The 19,608-nt window shown below is 36.9% G+C and overlaps 1 protein-coding gene across 2 annotated transcripts in view; it reads right to left on the minus strand.

The window, feature by feature from the left end:
- The window catches only part of psd2 (pleckstrin and Sec7 domain containing 2), a 38,292-nt gene that overhangs the window by 9,949 nt on the left and 8,735 nt on the right, over nt 1–19,608 (minus strand). For both annotated transcript variants that reach the window (XM_019086978.2, XM_042738031.1), the window contains exons 2-4: nt 18,204–18,667; nt 16,049–16,768; nt 45–239 (exon numbers count right to left, since the gene is read on the minus strand). In XM_019086978.2, the coding sequence (XP_018942523.2) occupies nt 45–239; nt 16,049–16,768; nt 18,204–18,583 (1,295 nt within the window). In that variant the 5' untranslated portion in view covers nt 18,584–18,667. The remainder of the gene's footprint in view (nt 1–44; nt 240–16,048; nt 16,769–18,203; nt 18,668–19,608) is intronic.

Below are 19,608 nucleotides of genomic sequence, written 5' to 3' on the forward strand. Positions count from 1 at the left end.
CTACCTTTCCTATACAGTATGCTCGTTCACACACAAACGCTCACTTCTTGCCCAGGTGTCGTGCCACGTCACAGCGCTTGAAGCCCTCCAGATAGAAGAGTCGCTTAGCCAGTCGTTTGGCAGCATCTGTGTCGACGCGGCAGCCGTTGGCGAGAGTATCCGTGCTGCCCCTCTCCAACGTGTCCACGCTGCCCAACTCAGAGTCCGAGTCGCACAGCACATCTGTGAGGTTGGCATCACTAGGTTGGCGGAAACAAACAAGGAAAAGAAAAAACATCATTGGCCAGATGGAAAATACGGCCAGAACCAAGATGGTACAGTAGATGATGGATGGTTTAAGATCAGTGTTTCTCAAACTTTTTGACTTAAAGACCCCCACTGTCTAACATAATATTCAAAGAACACTATATAAAGACACAATATACTCTTGATGAGAATTAATGAGATAACTAACTTCTAATATCAAATGTATTTGTTCATTTTTAAGTACATTTTTAAATAATTACATAATAATACATCAACACAATTGTATGTTATTGTTAAGTATGATTAACTAACTAAATATGGCTTTAAAATATATAAGCAAATATAATGTAATAAAGGGAACACATTAAAAAGGGAACAAAGAAACACATTACAAGCAATAAACAAAAAGTGATTTTCAAAATATCTCAAAGTTTTTCAGATGAGGACAGTGAATTTTTTTTTTCTTTTTATCAGCATTTTCGCTGTTTGCTGTTTGATATAATATAATATAATATAATATAATATAATATAATATAATATAATATAATATAATATAATATAATATAATATAATATAATATAATATAGCTCATGGGTATAGCAAAGAGCATCTTGAGAGAAACACAATCTTTTTTTTTCAGCCAAGAAACAGCAAATCTAATTCAACTAATTAAAATCTCGATGTGTACAATTACTGCGATGGAGGCAAGTGGCTCATTAGGATGTTCTTTAAATGAAGTTATAATTTGGGATGAGGAGTTTTTGCATCGGCTGCTGATCCCCAGAGAGGACAAAACCTGCGTGAGTCAGGCAGACCATTACTGAAGTGACAGACGCCAAGCTTTATATGATTTATTTATGAACTTCTGTCTGGTTATAGTACACAGCTAACTGCGCATAAACTAATGTGCCTGTGGTGTTTCATTGTAATCATAAACATATTAGGAATGTACAGAACTTCATATTTTCAATGGGGTTGCCTGAATAACTATTAATTAAGGCTTTTGAGAAACCTGACCCTGATCGGATACGTTTCTCACAAGACGTTTATACAAGATGTGTTGTGTTCAAAAATATGTGCAATGTAATATGTCTTGAGATTTGTTTTTGAAAGCAAGATAACTCGACACTTTGACTTTAAAACACTTCTCTGAGAGAGTTTTACCATGCCAAGCTTCTTGTTTAAAGCACAATAAATATTTTTGGACAACTAGTCACCAATTGTGACTATATACACTGCTATTTAAAGGTTTGGGGTTAAAAGAAAAGTAAATTAATATTTTTATTTTTAATATCTTTTTTTAACTTTCTATTCATCAAGGAATACTTAAAAAAAAAAAAAATTCCATCACAACTTTTTTCAACATTATTAATAAGAAATGTATCTTAAGCAGCAAATCAGCATATTAGAATAATTCTGAAGGATCATGTGACACAGAAGACTGGAGTAATGATGAAAATTTAGCTTTGCATCACAAGAATAAATTACATTTTAAAATATATTAACATAGAAAACACTTAATTTAAATTACAATATTTCACATATATTTTTTTTACTGTATTTTGATCAAATAAATGCAGCCATGGCCAAATGAATTTCAAAGGACAAATTAAAAGGATGCTGTCATCACTCTACGAGCAGACATGAAGAGAAACACTGCGAATACAGATGGCATCTGCTTACTGGTCAACAGTTTAGTCTTGATGCGTGTCCACAGCCTTCTGAATAAATTATGACTGTCATTTTCATTTTGTCAATTTTTTTGCATAATTTGATTAGCACAATTGCATTAGCTCCAAACTCGATAAGGAACGGTAACGTGTTGGTTGTCATGGCGCCAGTAGAACCTGGTGTTCCGGGAGAGAGAAAGAGGGTGTAATTTGTGTCCCTCCCAAGCAGATGGCCCCTTCATCACCATTACCCACAATGCCCTAGAAAAGCCCCGACAAATCTCACACGGCACAGAGCGAGCAGTTAAGCAGGCAGGATTGCACAGGGTACATACTGTAATTCTAGGTAAAGAACAAAGTAACAGGAATGCTACAGTACATGATGAGCAGTAGTTCAAGGTGATAAATGATTCCTGATTTCAACTAGAGACCAAAAAATTATTTCAGAATCTGCTGAAAATGTACACACCCTCAGGCCATTCAAGATGTAGATACATTTGTTTCTTTGTTAGAACAGATTTGGAGAAATTTAGCATTACATCACTTGTTTACCAATGGATCCCTGCAGTGAATGGGTGCCGAGTCCAAACAGCTGATAAAAACATCACGATAATCAACAAACTACCAGTTAAAGGGTTAGTTCACCCAAAAATGAAAATTATGTCATTAATGACTCACCCTCATGTCGTTCCAAACCCGTGAGACCTCCATTCATCTTCGGAACACAGTTTAAGATATTTTAGATTTAGTCCGAGAGCTTTCTGTCCCTCCATTTGAAAATGTATGTACGGTATACTGTCCAGTCCAGAAAGGTAAATAAAAAACATCTTCAAAGTAGTCCATGTGACATCAGAGGGTCCGTTAGAATTTTTTGAAGCATCGAAAATACATTTCGGTCCAAAAAAGTAGCAAAAAACTAAGACTTTATTCAGCATTGACTTCTCTCCCCGGTCTGTTAGGAGCGCGTTCACAACACTGCAGTGTAGTGATATCCGGTTCACGAACGAATCACTCGATGTAACCGGATCTTCTTGAACCAGGTCACCAAATCAAACTGAATCGTTTGAAACGGTTCGCGTCCAGTGCCGGCTACTGGTCTGTCAGAGAGGGGAAGCTCATTTTCAGCCTACATCATAATGCTAGCCTAGCCTACTAACGTTATATGAATGAATGAATGAATGAAGGAATGAATGAATTACCGATCTAAAAAAAAAATATTAAACTCTGTAAAACTGAATGAAAACAAGGAATGTGGTGTATAATTGTGTGAAATGTATGATGAATACTCAAGCAATTTCGCCAAGCAAATATCAAAGAAATAGGTTGCAGCAGTTTTTATTTCGACTGAACTTGAGAAATCCGCGATGGGACTTGAGCGCGAATAGCTTCAGTGATTCCTTATAGTACCGAATCGCTCTGTCAGTCAAAAGGAGATGCAGTCACTTTCGACAGACCCTCCAAATCATCACGCAGAAGCTCGGAGTCCGGGGCCAGCCCACTCCCCATTCACCCCCAGAGACGCTGAGCGTCCGTGGGCGGGTGTACATAATCGCAGCGTTTATCACAATGACCGTCTAGTTTCGAAGCGCTGAAAAAAAACGGTTCAAAGCAGCCCCATTGAAGTCAATGGACGCTGGGCTTCAATAGGGAAATGCACTGTGACGCTGCGGGAATGTATCCGAGAAGGAAATCGAGTCAGCCGACCTGCTATATGTAATGATTCTGAACGAACGTGTCTTTGAGATGAACCGTTTTCTAATGCATTTTTAGTCAAATAAAAATGTTAATACAATAGTACATATTTGACCATTAATTTTGTGACATTATAAGGGACAGCCGAGCTTCCCTTGCAGTCTTAAAGAAAATCGCCACTGTTTCGCGTCAACAATAAGCATTAATCCACAAATACTTAAACTGTTAACTTTTTAACATGGCTGACACTCCCTCTGAGTTAGAAATAAACCAATATCCCGGAGTAATTCATTTACTCAAACAGTACACGGGAAACGACTGAACTGCTGTGAAGAGAGAACTGAAGATGAATACCAGGCTGACCCAGATAACGAACGAAAGATTGACTCGTTCTCGAGTCAAGAAACCGGTTGCATCGTTTTCGGATTCACCAGTAGTGATGGGAAATTCGGTTCTTTTCCGCGAGCCGGTTCTTTCGGACAGTTCGATTCAATAAACCGGTTGAAGAAAAACAGTTCACCGGTTCTTTTGCGCTCGATGATGATTGCCCTTGATTCAAGCCTTCGGTTTCCCCGCGCTCATAGCATCAGCACAGATATTGGTTTATTTGAACTCAGAGGGAGTGTCAGCCACATCAAAAAAGTTAGCAGCTTAAGTCATTTGTGGATTAATGCTTATTGGAGATGCGAACCCGTTTCAAACGATTCAGTTCAATTTGGTGAACTGGTTCAAGAAGAATCCGGTTACATCGAGTTTACTATGGCATTCATTGTCGCGAACCGGATATCAAGACCACACTGCAGTGCTGTGAACGCGCTCCTAACAGACCCGGGAGAGAAGTCAATGCTGATAAAGTCGTAGAGAGTTTTTGATATTTTTGGACCAAAATGTATTTTCGATGCTCAAAAAATTCTAACTGACCCTCGGATGTCACATGGACTACTTTGAAGATGTTTTTTATTACCTTTCTGGACATGGACAGTATACCGTACATACATTCTCAATGGCGGGACAGAAAGCTTCTCGGACTAAATCTAAAATATCTTAAACTGTGTTCCGAAGATGAACGGAGGTCTCACGGGTTTGGAATGACATGAGGGTGAGTCATTAATGACATAATTTTCATTTTTGGGTGAACTAACCTTTTAACGTCTTGTGAAGCAAAAAGCTGTTTGTAAATCCATCATCAAGGTGCTTTAAACTTCAAATTATTGATTATGGCTAAAATCCTCTATTCAAAATGTTGCTTGCTCCAGTGAAAAAGTAATCTCGTCTGAATCAGAAAAGAGAAGTATGCACACACCAAGCACTGTTTGTTAATGAAAACAGTCCCAAACTATTCTTAACTAATACGTCTGTGAATTTTGATGTGAGAGGACAGTAGCGGATGGACTTTTCCACTAGAGGAAGCGTTATTATGGATTATCGACTGGTATTTTGACCAAAAGCGATGGTTTAAAACACCTTGATGGATTTGTTTCTTACAAATGCACAGCTTTTCACTTCACAAGATGATAATTGATGGACAGGAGTCGTGTGGATTACTTGTGGATTATTGTGATGTTTTTAACAGCTGTTAGGACTCTCATTCTGACGGCACCCATTCACTACAGAGGATCCATATACTGTACATATTGGATGGTAACATCTGAAATAGATCGTTTTTAGTTACTACTAAGTTATGAGGAATACATTTTCAAAATTTTGCAGAATAAGAAAAGGTGTCATATACACTACATATGATCTGGTATCTGCTAAATTACTGATAACATGATCCATCAATAATACATAAAGGTATGACGAAATATCATCTGAGTTTAGGTTTTACAACCGTCTCTTTCCCTCTTTCTGTCAAGCGAAGCAGTCACTGAATCATCACAAATATGACTCACATCTACAATATGTGAGCACATGTGTCTGCACAGAGACAGGTGTGAATTAGATTGCCAGACTCTGACTGGTTCAGCGCCCCTGACATAATCTTTCAGCACTCAGGTGTCAAAACAGCAGCTGGCCGTTTGTATTTTAGTCCTGTGTACATAATGACTGAATAAACCTGATCGGAAAGCAATACTTCTCCATCTGCCACCAGACTGCTGTGATCAATAATAATGATAGATTGCACAGTTATAGCATTATCGATTCCTAAAGGAAACTAAGTAAGACATTGCCATGAACATATAAGATTACAGGAGCCAAATGAGCTATGTTTGTACGACATTTAAGTAAATAATCCTTTTTATCATTTTATTAATTTTTTATACATTTTTCCCCAAGATCCACAACAGGGATAGATAGATAGATAGATAGATAGATAGATAGATAGATAGATAGATAGATAGATAGATAGATAGATAGATAGATAGATAGATTTTTTTATATTTTAAAATGGAAAAAACATTTTTTATATAACTTATAACTGAAATGATATTTCACAATAGCACTGCTTTTCCCTGTATTTTCAACCAAATAAATGGTGACCATAAGAGACTTCTTTCAAAACATTAAAACATCTTATCGATGCCCCATTCTGGCATATTTTATTTTATTTACATTTTTTCTTTGTTAATTTTATTAAATAAATTAACAAACAGACACACATTTTTACATATTTTTAATTGTAAAATATTTTTATTATATTTTACGTATTATATTTATTTATTGACTATTTGTGTTTTTTATTTTAATGTTTATATATATACATTTTTGTACCATGGTATATGACTATGGTAATTATTTAGTATCACTGTATATGTCAGAGTACCACAATATTACCATCCGATACCATCACTGTACCATAGTACCACCAGTGTACTCTTTGTAAGTTTTTTTTTAATTTCTAGATAACACACACACAAACACACACACACACACACAAACTTCCACAGACTTCATTAGTTAAAAATAAATCACAGCCTGATGTCCTGCTCTAGAGGGTAGATAAACATTATAAGTGACTATGGCAGCACTGATATACAGTGATCCTACAAGAAGCCAGCAGCCGTGTCTCTGTATGGACCTGCGCTACTGCTGAGCCAGGCAGGAGATTAAACATGAGACTGCTTGTCTATGACTCACATGCCAGCGTCTCTCTCTGCCCATTCTGATGCCGTCGGAGAGGGTGTGTTGGAGGAATAGAGCGAGGTGTGAAGGAGTTGCTGTGGCCTTGTCAATTAGCCAAAAACACAAATCCTTCTTTGTGTGTTCTCTTACTGGAATACATCAAACCAGCAGGGTCGGACAGAAATGCATTACACATCAGAATGTGCAATGAAAACATTTTGGTTACAACTGGTTTAGGTAACCAAACACACACTCACAATATATAGAACCTCAGGCTATGTATTTATCCAAAACCATTTGATTATAGAAGAGATGACAGTTCATCCAAAAATTACAATCCTGTCATCATTTACTCGTCCTTCATGTAATTCCAAACCTGTTTGCATTCTTTCTTCTGTGGAAGACAAAAGATGATGTTTTGAAGTCTGTTGGTAAACAAATAATTGTGGGTCCTAAAACTAATTACAAAATACAAAATAAGTTATTATGAAGAATATTAGTCGCCAAGTGGATTTGGGTTCCATTGACTTCCATTGAATGAGTAAAAATACTATGGAAGTCAATGGAACCCAAATCCACTTGGCGACCAATATTCTTCAAAATAACTTATTTTGTATTTGAAAGAAGAAAGAAAGTCATACAGGTTTGAAAATAATGACAGAATTTTCATTTTTGGCTGCACTGTCCCTTTACAATCTAACTTTGGAGGAGACTGGGGCAAGTTGTCACATGGGGAATGTGTTTTTAATCAGTGGTTTTGTATGCTGGTATCTAGCTCAAAACAGTTTTAAAGTACAATAATGCACATAAATTCTTTCCTTAAAACTAAGTTTAAAAATGGTACAAAAAAATTGCAAACAGTGAATAAAATAAAACTACACTGGCATACATTCAGGGCAAATATATAACAGAGGCAGATAACTGAAAGATTGATGTTTTTGCACAAAGCTTTTTTCCCCCATCATAAATCTCAGGTCAGGGCAGGTTGTTGCATTTTTATTCCGACAAGTTGTCTCATGTGTTTTACAGGTTGTAATTTTATGCAAATCATCATTAAAATATTTGCTGGTAAAAGCAATTGTTTGATGTATTTGTTTGGTGGTATACTTTTACAGTTTTATTTTATTTTTGTAACTGCTTTAAAATTGGAGTTGAATAACAGGCTAATAGCTGGTCCCACAAGTGGGGCATGTTGGCACAAAAAGTCAATGTGTTAATAATGGTTGAAAAATTCAAAAGCGTACTTGAAGACTTCAAGGACTGCATCTATAGGAATAGACTTTAAAAATAAGTCTACACAGAGAAATAATGAATGGCCTTGGTCACCTCCATAATATTAGTACAGTGTCCCATAGACGGAGAAAAATCAACCAACAGATGTGTCCACAAAAGACCAAAGGGCAAGATGTCCCCAAAAAAAAAAAAAAAAAAAAAAGTTCAAACAAACGACGTTCCAAAGTCCCTGCCTGTATATATTACATAATTACAGAAAACCCAAGACTTTTAACTTCAGTAAGGTCAATAAATAAATGCTTTAAACATAAAAACAATAAAACTTATACTTGATAATGATAGAAATTAAGACAAGTTTCTACATTTTAAAGTCTATTGCGTCATTTGCAGGACTTTTAAAGTGCCATACATTATGTAGAAGCAACAAAAGCTAAAGAAAAACTTACAGAAGTCCCAGAAGAAAGTCGAAATGCACCTCATATTCATCTTTCCACATCTTTCACTGGAGATGAGGCATCAGTCCCGCGCGGAGCGAGAAAAATTCCTTCAGCTCCATTCGCCTTCAGGCGCTTTGCCCATTGAATAATCAGGTTTTTCCCAAATGGTATAAGTTTTCGACACTGCTGCGGCTAAAAGGGGCGCTCTGGCGGTGTGTGTCACCGCATCCCGTTTATGTTCTTCGACAAATAAAAGTTTGGATGCGACTAATTCAGGGCGCGGCGCCGACCTCTTCATCCCTCACAGGCGCGCGTTTGGCGCGAAAACGGTCATGCAGGAGCTTCCCAAGTGTTAAGTTCCTCAACAAAGTCGGACAGATAACGAGGGAAGAGGGGGCGGATGAGACTCGAGCGCTCAACAGGGGATTGGATTACTTTCAGTGAGTCACTGCCCGATCGCCACATTTCGCTGCATATTTCGATGTTGAATCAGCGATCTGGGACCGCGAGCCCGGGAGCGTCAGGCCGTTAGGCTCCAACTCGCGCCGACCTCTTCATCCCTCACGCGCCAAAAACCTACAACCCTCAATCCAAAAAAACATAACACATTTATTCATTAAAACATAACTAATAGCAACAATGATGAATGATGAATGGCTAATAAAATAAAATAGTTATTTTATTACCACCATCACGCCCTTACACAACACAGTAAAATAACACCATAAAAACAAAAAAAAATAAAAAAAAAGGCTAATGGAAACTCTATCAAAAATGGGAGCCATTCATCATGGCATCAGACAAGAGACCTTTATAGTAAAATATCACAAAAAAATTATACACTTTAAAACAATATGGAAAACACATGAAAAAAAAAAAAAAAGTAAATAAATTAATGAATATTGTTATGATAGAAATCGGATTCAGAAATCAGATCTATTGGAGGTCAACTATTCCAATCCAATTTACTATTATGCATTTTATTTTTTTGGTAAAAGCAGATAGAAGTCATTATCACAAGGAACAATATTAGGACCATTTCTACTTTGACTAGTGGTTTATCATACAATAAAATACCAACATGATTGTTAAAGGAATCTGACTAGTAAAGTTTTAAACTGTTTCTAACAACAAATAGTCAGAAGCCTAGTTGAGAATCAAAAGAGCCCAAAATTCAGTTTCAAAATGTGCAATTTGTTATACCAGTAACACTGAAATAAGTACTAAAATAAAATAAAATACTCAAAATAAGTATCCTTAAAGTAGTTAAACTATTAAAATTTAAAGAAACTTAAAACAGCTTTGAAAAATAAATGTTAAAAGAGTTCTGCATTCTCAGAGGTCTCTGTTTACTTGGAAACTAAATTATGAATGTACTCCAGAGACTAACTTGAGTATGCGAAAAACATGGATTATTTCAAGTCTAAAATATGTGAGCTCACAACAAACTGGAACATGTGATGCTACAATATTTCCATGCAGCAGTGACTCGCCTCCATACTGGATACAGCTTTATCCTTCTTAATTCATCCACCCGTAACACCTTATATTTAAAAATGTTCAGTTATCACTTCAAGATCAAGATGTGGGGCCAAGCTGCTATGACGTATGATACAGTAAAGTGCCTTGTTAGTGTGTGTGAGTGTAGTCTGCTATCTGTAGTATCTGCATGCTTCAGTAACCTGCAGTCACAACATGTTTGTACCTTCATCAACAAACATCAGATCATTCAGCTGGATGACCGTCATAATTGGTTACAATGATAATCACAGCTGATGCTGCTCTACCATCCAAACTAATGATCATCCTTCTCTCTCTCTGTACTTGACCATCTCAGTATCACCTCAGCTAGAGTTCACAGATCAGCTCCAGATGCAAAAACTGATCTGCACAAAAAGCACTTTCTATGAACAAACTGTATTTTAACTGTATTTTAATTTGTGTACATTTCTACTTTACTACTCCATCTTACCTTTTGAAACTTGGCAGCACTACATGGCTCTCTTCTTAGAGACAGTGCTATTTTAGTATTATTTATAAACTATTAAATTATTTATTAAGATTTTTAATTAGTTTAATGATTTTTTTATTAATTATTTTTTATTTTTGGTTTTCATTTTTATTTTAGTTTCCATTTTAATAATTCTGTTACATTTTCATAAGATTTGTTTTATTTAAATGTAGAGAGAGAGAGAGAGAGAGAGATTACATTTATTTATTTATTTAGTTACAGAATTTTAGCACTTTTTAGCACACACTTAGTTAGTTGCCTAGGTAAAATTTCACCAATTATTTTTTTATTCATTTTTAAAAACTCATTTATTTTAATTTTGAAGTTTTCTTAATCTAACATTTACATTTTATTTTATTTTAGTTTTAATTTTGGTTTAGTTTACAAAAACAACACTGTCTGGAGACTATTTAGACTATTTGGGGTTAATTATTTCCTTCTGTCACAAGATATTATGGCTGCCAACTTGAAAATGAACAGTAAATATTCATGACATGAATATTACAGAATTGTGTAATATGACATGACATGGCTTTTTATATTTCATAGCCATACAACATAATGGCATCAGAAACAGTTATGATTCTATGGACCTTTAATGGAAAGGAAATCAAGAGAATGGACCTCTTGAATCTTCACTGGAATCCCCTTGACCTGAGATTTCATTTCCAAAATTACAAAAAGGCACCATAAACGTGTCATAAAAGTCATTCATGTGACTTGTGCACAGCAGCTTTGCGTAAGGAAAAGACTATCTTTATGGTGCTTTTCTTAAATAGTTTTTTGAAGCTTGACGGCTCTAATCCTCATTTACTTTCATTATAATGAATAGAAGTTAGGATAGTCTTTAAAAAAAATCACCTTTTGTGTTGCACAGAAGAAAGTAAGTCATCTACGGAAGTCATATGGAACGACATGTGGGTGAGTAAATAATGACAAAATGTTTAAATTTGGCTGAACTATTCCTTTAAACCTTTCTTCTCCATTCTTCCACACACTTTCAATCACTCTAAGCAACCTAGCAACTCACAGCAGTACTGAAGTGTCAGACAGAGACAGGATAGAGCTAATTATAGACTGGGTCTAAACCCAGTAAAGACAGACTTCTCTGTGATATGGACCTACGAGGATTTAACAGCACGGCACAGTGCGAATGACAAAGACCCATCATGATTTACTCTGACACATGCACACACACTTACTATAGTAATAACTTTTCTCTCTCTCCCTATCATCTTTTGGTGTTGTCTCCACAGCGACAAGAGATTATTCTCACTCTTCACTTCTGCACTTCTAATAGCTCACTTTCATCTCTAAAGAGGCTTTCTGCTCTAGCCGGCATTTTCCTGAATCTAGCAAACTAACTGACTTGTGTATGTTTTACGGCTTATGCTCCATAAGGTGTGCAGCTAAGAAAAGTAATAGATTGATATTCTGCTACAGCCTAAATGGTAACTGAGTATTGAAAAGTTTGTTACCTATGGAAATATGCAATAAAATATTAAATTTTATGAGGATTATGTTTTAAGTCCACATGAAACCTCAAAACCTCTTTTTTTCAAAGGAGGATCAAATTACTGCATTTTAATTAATTATGTTATTGTGTATATGTATTATGTGTGTGAGTGTGTGTGTGTACATACACACACATGCACACACGTTAATACATTTTATATAAAAATTAGAAATATATATACTTTTCTCATGAAAATATTCACAAAACAAAAATAGATGTTAAAAATTATAATAAAATATATAGCAAATTTTATTATATAAAAGTATATTAATAAATACATTACTGATTGATAAATTGAAATTATTTTTTTTAAATGGAATCTAAATGCAATCATTTGAGATACATATTGAAAGGTACATATTGACAAAGAATTACATAAAATTAAATGAATAAATATATATGCACTTTAAATTCTTAGCTAATTTGTTTTTTGTTTAAAAGAGTTTTAGATATATTTACTGGAAAACAAAACAAAGATAGTGATTGAATTGTTTTTTTTTTTTTTTTTTGCAATGTATGGATTAAAACCTTGATTTTTCATAACTAGAGGATCTATATTTCATTCTACACGGGTTAAAGACATATTTCAGTAAGTGTATAACACTAATAGACTACAAACGCTGTTATCAAAAGATGTGAGCGTCAATACCTGCAAGATTAATTGAGTAAATAATATTGATTTCACACAACCAAGATGCCTTTGAAAAATAAAAGGCCTGTGTTTTTGGAGAAAAACAAAGGATTACAATAGTAATCCTTTCTCTTTGTTGTATGGAAGTATGCAAGTGTGTGTGTGTGCAATGTTTATTACAGTGTGTAGATGTCAGTAAGAGAGATTGTGTATGTATGTGTGTGTGTGTGTGTGTGTGTGTGTGTGTGTGTGTGTGTGTGTGTGTGTGTGTGCAGCTCTCCTGCATCCTGTGGGGATAATCATCAGCTAGACAGCACTCACCCGCTGCTCCTACACACAACCAGGATGGAGCGGAACCAGACAGGAAGTTTGCATGTGTGTGTGTGTGTCTGTGTGAGTGATGGGGGTGCATATGAGTGTGGATTTGTGAGTATGTGTGTGACAGTGAAAGATAAAGAAGGAGATTATGAGTGTCTGATAAAGACAGAATAAATGAGTGTGTTCTTTTGTGTGGATAGGTGCATGCTTCAGAAAGGCGTGGGGGTGGTATAGGAGGTGGGGTCGTGGTTGAGATTATTGTTTCTGTGCCTATGTCACGAAACGGGTGAAAACCCCCCCACAAATTAGCGACCGCCTGTGGTGCAATACATAAAAATGCATCACATTTCATGTCACATATTGACCTTTGTAAGGCAGTCAGAGCAGACAGATCAATCACTTAATCGTGTCTAAACTCAGGTCAGTCTCAGTGGAGAGGTAATGAAGCATGGACCTTCTGAAAATGAACAGATTGCTCTTGAGATGGCAGGAGAGAGTGTTATATGTTTTAGCAGTGTGAATTCCTAATAGAAAATCATTGCTATCGTACATAAAAGCGTGCATTCACTCGCTCACTCACTCATGCACAGCAAAGAACGCTTTGAACAACTGAGGGATTTGTTGATGAACAGTTTGGGATTTGCTTGCATTTCCTCTCCAATGCACAGCTATATCCTAGTTTTGGGGGTGAAGAGGGATTTTCATTAAACACTAATCTAACATGAATATATTTTAAATACAAGTCAAAATCAAAGTTTTATGGCTTTTAGTCAACGATAGGCTGTATTCAGGATTAGGACTGACTAAATATAATAATTCAAGAGCTGGCAACTCAGTTAACTGAAAATGTGAATCCTGAAGGGGACGTAACCCTTCAATGTCTACGGTGGTTATGGTGTAGTGAGGCCTCGAAATGCTAGCATTCTTTTTTTTTCATTCTTGTCCAATAAAATGCCCCTTTAAATGCAAACATCCTTTGCCTTTAACTAGCAATAGCAAGTAGCAAACCAAGGTTTATAGCTGCAATGTAAGCTAAAGGCTGTTGGCTATTTAAAGAAGGATGCCTTCTATATGTCCAAACCAACTTCCTGTTTCAAATGCATATGCATCTGGTCTACAAATTACAATGTTAAAAATGTAATCATATGTATAAAACCAAAAGGTTTAGGATATAGATCAACAGAGTTTGCATTCATTTTTAGTTCTCATATATACATTATTATACTACACACACACACACACATCGTAAATACAAACACACAAAAATACACACACACACACACATCTCTGTGTGTGTTTGTGTGGTAAATATGATTATATTACATACACACTGAAATATATGATGAATTTTTTATGTTTACGTATGTTTATAAAAATCTATATTTAGTTATTATATATAAACCTTTTAGGGTTTTTTTTTTTTTTGTCCAGGCAACATTCACACTTTTGTAGTTAAAAAAACATTATATGAATTATATATATGAGTTTTTGAATTGTGAATTTCAAATAATTTTAACTAAAATTTGAAATGCTGCATCCTTTTTGCTGCTTCAATGCAAATTCAGAAACTGAACTGAAATGTTAAATGCATTTTCAAATCAATTCTGTATGCAGCACAACTCGTGCAAACAGACTATGTTTTAAGGAACTCCCTAGCAATCATGATGCTTGTGAGGCTCTGAGGATTTGATAATTACCAGCATATGCTCTTTTCCTTCTGTTAGCGGTTGTAGACACTGTGCAGCACTCATTTTGTTCTCTGTGATGAGTTTATCAACCACATTCAACCACCATGCATCTCCAAAGAACTGCTAATGAAAAACACATGCGGCTAGTGTAGCGTTACCATCCTCTGGTACACCACAAGCTAATAAAGTTAGCCTCTGATGCTAAAAGACAGTAGTTTTAATGAATAGTGTGCAATATGCAGGTCAACTGGACATGACCAAATGTAGTTTAGACCCTGTCAGTGACTAAAAACTAACTGCATTAATACAGAAGGATGCTAATGGAGGCATAGACGAGGGGCACTTGGATAAAGCACAGTGTGATTGAAAACTAGAGCAAGGCTCCCGTCGTGAAAGAGGAAAGCCAAAGGCGATGATGTCACTCCCTTAAAACAATGCCTCATTCAGGCAGACTAGGGGGCAGGAAGCTGCTAGTCATTTAAAACTGGGGAGGAAAAAAACGACAACATCTGCTGCTGCGTCCAGTCCAGATGGATGCAGAGAGAGAGGAAGAGAGATGGCAGCAATATAAGACCTCTCCTTTACTGGCTCCCAGAAGTGGAAATCTTTTCTCTTGGATACTTGCTCAGATCCATGCAATATAAAAAAAGTTTCCAGTCGGCTAGGTTGCAGTGTGATACTCTCTTCAAAACAGACACAATAGACTCTCATATTCAACCCAGGCTCGTTAGAATATGTGCACATGGAGACATGCAAAACGATATTACCATGCTTCTTGCACATTTTTAATTGAAATTGCAATTTTAAAGTGAAATGTCCAGTGAGTGGCTCTAAAAGCACTTTCCATTTATGAATTCTGGCTATGTTTGTTGTTGATTGTATCGTGTAAATTCGGAAATGAAACTTCTGGTGAGTGGCTCTATTGGGTCAATGCTCTATTGTGTTTGAAAACGCATCTGTTGAAGCAACTATGCTATTTTGCTTACTTCTACAAGTGAGTACCAGGTGAGCTTCCAAGCAAGTTTACTACATTAGAAAAGCCATACATTTTAAGATAGTTATGTGATCCAACATTCATAATGTATTAATTTAGAAATCATGAACTATGGCGCAAGTGTTCTGAGCTCGTAACATAGTATTGTGCAAGACAGTATGTGAAAATAACTATTTATTAATCAATGATCTCCCCCCATAATTATGATTTGTGTGAAAAAAAGAAGGTTTTTGGTGCTACTACTCCTGCTACAGTTCATTTCATTTGGATTTGTATGTGTTGGTACATTTTTGTAAAAATTTATGTACAGGCATGTTTATCCAATGAGCCAAGGTCGCTCATTTCTATGCAGTTTGGATCAGAGTAACAAATAGCAAATAGTCATTGCCTGTGGACTTAATCTTGACTCCATTCCAGATGAGCCATTGTCTGTGCTGGGATGAAAGCACGAAGCAGGAAACTTGTTGCTCACTAGTTTAAGACCATGTTATTAACTTGTGCTGCATGCCATCTACTGGGCAGATCAAGAAGGAAATTTAGCATCCTTACCTGATAGAGTTTGGTATCGTTCCTCCACTCTCTCCATTCCCAGGCTGCTCAATGTGGAATCCATTAGAGATGCTCCATTGTGCCGGCTGGCTCAAGACATTTTCCGACCTGCTTCCTGGAATAGTGGTCCGTAGCGGACTTGCAGAGCTGGCTTCATCCCTTGTCGTCTCCGTCCCCAGCTCAGCCTCGCCCTCTGCCCCTTCCTGCACGGTCTCCAGCTCCAGCTCTGGAGGTTCAGGGCCCATCAGGGCCCTCTGCTGGATGAGAGGGGTGAGCGGCGCCTCGAAGCTGACGCAGCTGTCCGTCTCGTCAGTGAGCGACAGCACATCCAGTGAATCCAGACTGCTGTAGCAAGTCCCGCCTCTCAGAAGCTCCGACTCGACGATGCGTTCAAAAGTGGAGCTGAAGCCGTCCTGGCTCTCTTTCGTTCTGTCGTACTCTTCCTCTCCGTCGTCCTCTTCCTCATCCACAGCTGTGGTCTTGGCGACCTGCTCGACTATGCTCTCAAATGTAGAGCTGAAACTGTCCTGATTTTGGGTCACCCTTTCCTCTCCGCCGTCCTCCTTCTCTTCCTCGTCCTCTACCTCAGCATCTGCTTCTTCTACAGAGAGCTCAAATGTGGAGCTGAAGGCGTCTAGGTTCCCCTGGGCTGAAGGCTCTTCCAGGACTCCCTCCTCATCCTCCTGCCCTTCGCTGTCATCTTCAGTCCCGTTCTCAAACCTGCAGTAACAAAGATGCCAGTTAATGCATTCCCAAACCTATACAGTAAAAAAACACATCACAGAGACACAACTGGCTAAAGAGGTCTTGCTTTAGACTATTCACAAAGGCTCTTAGCCTGGCTGGCATGCGCTGTGCGTGTTCCTATCTTTAGTCAGGCTGCTGTCACAGTTCTTCAGCACGACTGCAGTGGAGGAGTCCCAGCAGAGAGGAGCATCATTCAGGACAGGTCCCCTGCCACGTATGGTGCCCAAAATATCTCCCCAACCTCATTGTAACATGTGTGCCACATCATTTGTCAAGCCTGACATTGAAAATTGCACATCTAAACTCTATAATACATGTGTTTCATATTCAAAATATTTTGTAAGACATGACAAGCCAGAAACTGTGAATTTCACTGTGAAAAGATGGAAGCCTTTCAAGGTGGTTTATTGATCTTTTCAGGGTCAGTTCAGACTATATCTTGATCCTTTTTTGGAAGATCACTAGGATGTGTGTTTTTGAAGTCAATTTTATTTGTTTAGCACTTTTGACCAGTGCAAACATAAAGTGTTTGACATCAAGTGTCACAGAAATAATAACGAAATAAAGTGTCAAACACACTGAATGTATCAACATTGAGGTTTTATTTAAATACTAGAGTCATTTAAATTTCTTTTAATTTAAATACATTTGAATTTTACTTTCTTACATTCAAACTGCAATTTTGCATACAGTTTGCTTCCTCAATTTAAATTCAACTCAAATTCAGGATTCTCAGTTCCATTCAGGATAGCATGCAACCCTACTTTTGACTAAAATGTTGATTCAGAGGCTGATATGTATTATTAAGTATGTTTACCAGAGCACTTAGAGTCGTACTACAGTCCTCATCTGTCTGTTCAAGTAAATGTGATGCACAGGTGAATACTTGAAGGTTTAAATACATTACCATTCAAAGGTTTGGGGTTAGTAGGAGTTTTAAATGTTTTTGAAAGAAGTATGTTATTCTTACTAAGGCTGCATTTATTTGACCAAAAATACAGTAAGAAACAGTAATATTTTGAAATATTAAAATAACTGATTTCTATTTTAATATATTTAAAAATGTAATTAATTCCTATGATGACAAAGCTGAATTTTCAGCATCATTACACCAGTCTTCAATGTTGAACAGTCATGCAGCTTAATATTTTTTTCTATTTTTTTATAACATTTTTCAGTATTCTTTGATGAACAGAAAGTATAGAATAACAGCATTTATGTGATTTTTTTGTAACATTATAAAAATATTTAATGTCACTTTTAATCAATTTAATGCATCCTGGCTTAATAAAAGTATCTTTCAGAGAATGTAAAAAAAAGGGATCAAAGGAAGAATTATCGCTTCAGTCTGACAAAAATCAAACTTTTAAAGTGTATGTAAATGTTCAGTATATCTTATTTAACTAACCTTAGAGAGCACAGGGGCTTGGTTGAGTCCTTTTCTGGGCTCTGAGGCGGCAGCAACTGTGTGTCTTCACCTTCACGGATGTCCCTATTACCATTTTCTGTTACAGGATCCAAGCAGCTGCCCTCAATCTCACCGTTTCTACCTCCCTCTTCTAATGTCACCTTCTCATCCTCCTTTGCACTGGACTGTGTGTTTCTGTTATTCTCTATATCTCCGTCTTCTGTTTCACCTTGCTGCTCCTCCTCTGTCTTTGTCCCATTACAGGGCTCCAAATCTCTCACCATAGAGCCATCAGCCTCCTCCTCTCCCTCAGGTGCCTGGGGTGTATCTGGAGGTGGGGTGTCAGTGCGGAGGGGGTCATGCTGCCCCTCCTGACTCATGGTGGCCTCCTCAATCACGGTGTCCTGGCAGCCTGGGGTCACAAGGTCAGGGTCAGGAACAAGGGAGGGGGGTAGAGTTCACACCTATTAAGAAAGAAGGTGAGACAGAGCAATGAGATTTCGGGTAAAGGTGAGCCCTGAATATTAAAGGATAAGGACCTACTGAGAAAAACTGTCCATTCATAATCCACTCTCATTAGTATGGATAAAACTGCATGTATTAAAAACGACCATGGCAAAGGATGCATAAAAGACTATTTGTTTCCAGAGGAAATATTGCTTAAATAGTTCATAACTCAAAGTTATGTGAGGTTTTTTAAAAAACCAGCATAGTGGTATAAGTGACTAAGCGACATAGACAGCATTGTGAATTGAAAAAAGATCCCTCTTAACTGCATACACTTCTGACTAATGGTTGGAAAACTATTAATAACCTACAACTAATTCTTTAACTGGGCAAACAAACCAGTAAACGGCCATTAACAGAAGTAGAGATTCTGAATAAGAATGCAAAAAGCAGGCAGAGCAAGACTGTTCACCATACAAAATAAAACTGTCCTTTAAGCAGACTTGATGCCATAAAGTGACAGGACATTCTGTCAATCGCTTGGCTTTTATTTATGTGATGTCACTCTTGGTAGCCACGCCCGTTGTGAAATCTCATTGGTTCAAAATCCCACCCCTGTGTATTAAACATCAAATATTTTCTTTCAGTCAAATGTTCAAGGCTAAGGACAAACAAACTGATTGTCAATTTAGTGCATCACGCCTGGTTAGGAAAAATACAATGAACAATTAAAATGTATAAATAATTTTAGTCATAGGAAGAATTTGATGAGAAATATTTAATAAGTCTTTGAACGACATTTGATTGCACATTTTGATATCTTGACAAATATGAGAACAAAGTAGAGATCTCTTCTGAAACGCTCTTAAAAATAAAGGTTCCTGTAGGTGGCTTTCACAGTGATGCCATAAAAGAACTATTTTGTTTTGTGGAATCGAAAAGTTCCATGGATCTTAAA

The sequence above is a fragment of the Cyprinus carpio genome, chromosome B14, assembly GCF_018340385.1.
Source record: "Cyprinus carpio isolate SPL01 chromosome B14, ASM1834038v1, whole genome shotgun sequence".
Taxonomy (NCBI): domain Eukaryota; kingdom Metazoa; phylum Chordata; class Actinopteri; order Cypriniformes; family Cyprinidae; genus Cyprinus; species Cyprinus carpio.